The sequence below is a fragment of the Callospermophilus lateralis genome, chromosome 11 (assembly GCF_048772815.1).
Source record: "Callospermophilus lateralis isolate mCalLat2 chromosome 11, mCalLat2.hap1, whole genome shotgun sequence".
In the NCBI taxonomy this organism is placed as follows: Eukaryota; Metazoa; Chordata; class Mammalia; order Rodentia; family Sciuridae; genus Callospermophilus; species Callospermophilus lateralis.
This window is the reverse complement of record NC_135315.1, coordinates 21433707-21438769: the sequence shown is the minus strand read 5'-3', so window position 1 is coordinate 21438769 and position 5063 is coordinate 21433707. Positions and strand designations below refer to the sequence as shown.

General features: G+C 40.2%; 1 protein-coding gene across 5 annotated transcripts; it reads right to left on the bottom strand.

Moving 5' to 3' along the window:
• Positions 1–565: 565 nt before the first annotated feature.
• Positions 566–4528, bottom strand: Krt24 (keratin 24). Of its 5 annotated transcripts, XM_077110465.1 has the most exons (9): positions 3965–4528; positions 3113–3195; positions 2546–2702; positions 2125–2286; positions 1907–2032; positions 1354–1571; positions 1198–1220; positions 894–953; positions 566–669 (listed from the first exon to the last, which is right to left on the bottom strand). In XM_077110465.1, the coding sequence occupies exons 1-9, from the start codon at positions 4526–4528 to the stop codon at positions 566–568; spliced, it is 1497 nt and encodes a 498-aa protein (XP_076966580.1). The 5 variants fall into 5 exon arrangements, with proteins under 5 accessions (XP_076966580.1, XP_076966582.1, XP_076966579.1 ...); XM_077110467.1 differs by lacking the exons at positions 894–953; positions 1198–1220 and adding an exon at positions 1262–1291 and having other exon boundaries at positions 566–698; XM_077110464.1 differs by lacking the exon at positions 1198–1220 and having other exon boundaries at positions 894–1021.
• Between the last annotated feature and the right edge of the window lie 535 nt (positions 4529–5063).

Genomic DNA, 5063 nt, shown 5'->3' with positions numbered 1-5063 from the left:
GACACTGAGGTCTAATTTAATATACAGTGTCACTCAATTCTTGTGCAATGTCAAAAATGCCTACATACAAGATGGCTATAATACTAATTTTATGAAGAAGGGACACGATAATGAATGAATACTGGTAACATAATGATGCAGCTAGATCACAATTGAGAGGCTCATTTCTAAGTAAGATATTGGTTTTCTTAAAAAATTCAGTAAGAGAGCCTGGGCGTAGTTCAGTGTCAGACTTACCTAGCAAGTGTAAAATAAAAAATAAAAGTAAAATAAAATAGAAAAAAAAAAAGAGAAGAAGAAACATTCAGCAACGATTTTGTTAACTTGCAAGAGTAAGTTTATTGAAGCCTAGAAGCAATTAGAGCAGGGCTGTCATTTCAACTTTCAAGAGCAATCTAATAAAGAAATCAGAGGATGCAGAAAAATTGGGTAGTCATCTATTTCTAGACTGAAGTGTTTCCATGAAGATATTCAGAAGGTTGACTTAGAATGATGTGGTTTCTTCACTTGTGTCTTTCTTGATTTTTTTTTCTTTGAAAGACACTCTTGTTGACCTGGAAATCACTCATTTTATTTTCACCTCTGAAATACTGCTGACTTGAGATGAGACAACTTTGCCATCCACCACCTCTTCTATGATGGTCTTAGTGACTCTCGTCTTGTTGGGATCTGAAAAATCATGGGATGACAAGGTCAGTCTGGAAACTCACAGAAACGCAAATCCAGAGAAATTCAATTATATTCACGAAGTGTGTTTGTTCTCTCTGGGTAGGATTATGTAAACAATCGTATACATTTTAATATGACAAGCAAACCATGCTTTTACTTAAAAGTAAAATTTAAAAATTACAAAATTATCATCAATGTTAAAACAAAAAAAGAAAAAGTCTCACCTCTTCCTTGACCAGAATAGCTTCCAGATCTTGAGTCACCCGATACCGAATCCCTGGATCCTATGTTTCTAGAGAAAAGAAGAATTGTGTTTTCCTTTGCAGTTTGCAAAGGTAGGAAAAAACTCTCCCTGCTGGGGATTCTCCATGATGGAGCTTTGGATATCTGTTTTGGTTTTTGGTACCATGGACTGAGCCCAGGGGTACTACTTAACCACTGAGCCACATTCCATTTTTTTTTTTTTTTTTTTTTTTGTGGTGCTGGGGATTGAACCCAGGGCTTTATGCACACAGGCAAGCACTCTACCAATTGAGCTATATCCCCAGCCCCTGGATATCTTTTGATTGTACCGTGTCTGTGACTTTATTACTTCGAAACTACAATTCCAACCTCAGTGTCTCTTTTCAGTTTCGTAAAAAAATGCCCGGTTTGCATTTTGGCCCATTTCTGACTTTCATTTACCCTCCTTCTCCATCGAGCAGGCGGCGGTAGGTCTCGATCTCCATCTCCAGGCGGGACTTGATGTCCAGCAATTGCTCATATTCTGTGTTCTGGCATTCGGTCTCACCCCGGATCTGGCAGATCTGCTCCTCCAGGCTGCTGATCTGCACCTGAATTTCTGACAACCGAGCCACGTAGCTGGCTTCTGTATCAGCCAGAGTCCCTTCCAGGGAGCTTTTCTAAGAGAAAAAGCAAATAAAAAATTCATGATGAAGATAAGTCAATGGATGATTTTTAAAAAATACAATTTTATATGGTTCTAGAGGTGTACTTTCACTCAACAACAACCTCTATTGATTAATCATTGCTTTTTAAATTTTTGTTGGCATTATCTTTTCAGATTAAATATTTTATGGAAATAGAGTACATTAACTGCTTTATGCTTTCTAGAACCATGGTACAGGTCTCCATAACATTACTTTTATCATGTGACTAGTGAACATCTTGAAAAAGAAAAAAAAAGTGCATTTGCTTAACTCCCTGTTGGAGATTTTGAAAAGCTATTTGCACATACCATGGCCAGTTGGGACTGAAGCTCAATTTCCAGGGCTTGCAGGGTACGTTTCAGTTCTGTTATCTCATTCTTGGCAGAACTGGCGGCCCCAGCATCAGTAGAGATCTGTGCTTGCAGGGCTGCACTCTAAATAGAAATAAAATGCATTTCTTCCAGGCCATGAAAGGAGCAGAAGTGTGTAGCTGCAGGCTTCAAGATGCCCCACAGAGAGGAGATACCTGCTTGTTGAACTGCTCCTCTGCCTCCCGGCGGTTCTGCTCAGCCAGCTCCTCATACTGTGCCCTCATGTCATTCAATAATTTGGTCAGGTCGATTCCTGGGGCAGCATTCATTTCCACAGTCACATCCCCTCCAGAACTTCCTTGCATACTCTTCATTTCCTAACACCAAGGAGAAAAGATCACGGTGATGCTAATAGGAAAGCAACAACTTCCTAAAATGGGCAGAGCTAGTGCGAATTTGAAACTAGGACACCTAGGAGTGGAGGGGGGGGGGAATCAAGTTCAAATATACTATGCTTATTATTCGTCTTTCTCTGGTCTTTAGATGTGGGAAATTCATTGAGTTTATTCTTATAAAACAGATGTGGGGGGAAAATATGGGAGTCAGGGCTTTCCCTCCTGTGGAGCTGGTTCCAACCTCCTCGTGACTCTTCTTCAGATAGGTCAGCTCCTCAGTGAGACTCTCAATCTGCGTCTCCAGGTCAGAGCGGGTCATGGTCAGGTCATCCAGGACTTTCCGCAGGCCATTGATGTCGGCCTCCACACTCTGCCGGAGACACAGCTCGTTTTCATACCTGGAAGAGGCAGCAAGAAGATAGCAGTGAGCTGGATCGACACCTTTCAAAGGGTCCCCTGCATTTCCTACAGATTGAGCAAGTTCTCACCTCTACGCATTTTGATAAATGAAGGTTACTAAGTTTTCTCTGATGATTTTCCCCCATAAGGAAAAACAGAAGTCTGATGTTAGTCCTAATCATGTCTAATAATTTTATAATGAAATCCTCATCCCTAACTTGTCTCCTCTTTTATTTTTATTTTATTTTATTTTTTCCTGGAATGATGGTTTCTACAGTTTACCCTTGGGATGTTTGTGAATTGAATTTAGGTCATGATCCCCAGAAAGATATTAAGAAAAAATTTTAAGCAAATGCATTGGATTTTATTTTTTCCTGCCACACTTGTTTTCAAGTCTGATGTGTCTTACTTCAGTCTGAAGTCGTCAGCAGCCAGCCTGGCGTTGTCAATCTGCAAAATGGTTCCAGCATTTTCAACAGTGGCCGTGATGATCTAGAAAAAGATGATAATAATGAATGGTTCACTCATGATTTTTGCCTTGTGTCTGTAGGCCTGCCTGGGAGGGCAGGTGTTCCCTGTGTTACTAGCTCTTAATGGGGAATTGATTTGCAAACTTACATAGTAATGATACCTGTATATTTAGGACTACATCTTTCTGCAAAAAAGGTAACAATTTGCACATTTATAGGAATAGGCACAGAACATAGCCCTTCTGTGTATTTTCACTGTTTGGAAGATCAGTTATTCCATGAGCTCTTTCAGAACACAGTACAGAGGTTGAATTTCACTTTAAAAAATATTTCCCATACAACAGTGGCTAAACATTGCTGGTTTCACTACCTCCTTATACAGTATTTGTACCAGATTTTCTAGGAAGAAAAATAGTCGTAAGGACTCTTTTAAGTCTACCAAGACACTAAAATGTGTTAGTCTGTTAGAATTAACCATAAAGTAATTAGATTCAACTAAATGGTTCTTTGCAATCAGTCTTATATATACATGTTAGCTGCCTGGCATGATATATACATTTTACCTTTATGGAGAAATACTCAAATCTGAGATGCAATCAGAAAATTAATGCGGTTAGATGTCACATAGTGGGCTGTCATCATTAAGACATACCATGTACTGTTTTACATAAAAAACAAGCAAATATATTTTTAAATAACTCATTGACTTTGAATTTTCATTACAGTATATGATCTGACTAAAAGTGAAAGATACATCATAGAAACTTAGCCTATCACAGATAGTGTCTTACCTGGTTCCTGAGATCTTCAATTATTGAATAGTATTTGCTATAATCTCTTCCAGAACCATCATTTCCAGACCCAGGCCCAAATTTGTCATACCATGCCTTGATTTTATTCTCCAGATCAGTGTTGGCCTCTTCCAGGGCTCTGACCTTGTCTAGGTAATTGGCCAGGCGTTCATTGAGGTTCTGCATTGTTTGCTTTTCACCTCCAGAGAAAAGCCCCCCGTCACCAATGCCACCACTCAGGCAACCTCCCATACCACCTCCATGGCTGTAGAAACCTCTATTATCACCGCTGCTGAATCCAGAGCCCCCACCAAAGCAACTCCCGGAGCCCAAGGTTGCTCCCAGACCACCTCTTACTGAGCAGCTCCCAAAGCCTCCTGCAAAGCCACCTCCAAAGCCACTGCTAGGTCCCCCACTCAGGCCACAGTTGCCAGTTACTGCTTGGAAGCCTCTGGCAGAGCCACCCCCCAGACCACATCTGCTTCCACTGCTGACGCTGCTTCTACAAGCGGACACCCTGCTGCTCCCAGCCCTGGAGGAGGAGATGCGAGAAGAGCAAGACATGTTGTTCCTGCAAAGCTTAGCTCGTCCCAGGGAATGCGAGAGGTGGAGGGAAGAGCCTATGGATTTCGGCTCTTATATACACACTTTTTCAGGGTGTTCCTTTTCTTTGTCACTGAATTACTGTTACAGTTTTGCTAATCCATAATTGGATAATTTCTTTTTCATGAACCCACTCTACTGGCTGTTTTTCTAAGGCTGGGTCAGAGCCCTGGGGCATTTACTATACTGGGGGAAAAAAAAAAGGTGGAGCAAAGCAAAAAAAAAAAAAAAAAAAAAAAAAAAAAAATCCAGAATTATAGTTTTAACCTTTCAGAGATTTAGATGACTGGTAATTCTTTTCTGAAAATATAATTCCATTAAATTTGCCACATGACTTCCCAATTGCAGGGAACACCTGCAGATTATCACACGTAATTAAAATGATGAGAACGAAAGTTTTCTAACATGGAACTTTTTGTTTGTATTGTTGTCAAAAGTTAGAAATTGGTTCTAACCCCGGTGTTAGTTCCAGGTTTAATTAAGTCTTCTCTTTGAT

Bases quoted from the DNA above. Each gene is read 5' to 3' on its own strand.
- Krt24 (XM_077110464.1), bottom strand. From the start codon at position 4,528: ATGTCTTGCTCTTCTCGCATCTCCTCCTCCAGGGCTGGGAGCAGCAGG. The intron at 3,196-3,964 runs GTAAGACACTAT...ATCTTTTTCTAG, and splicing joins TTGAAGATCTCAGGAACCAG to ATCATCACGGCCACTGTTGA. The intron at 1,022-1,353 runs GTAAATGAAAGT...AATCCCCAGCAG, and splicing joins CTGCTCGATGGAGAAGGAGG to GGAGAGTTTTTTCCTACCTT.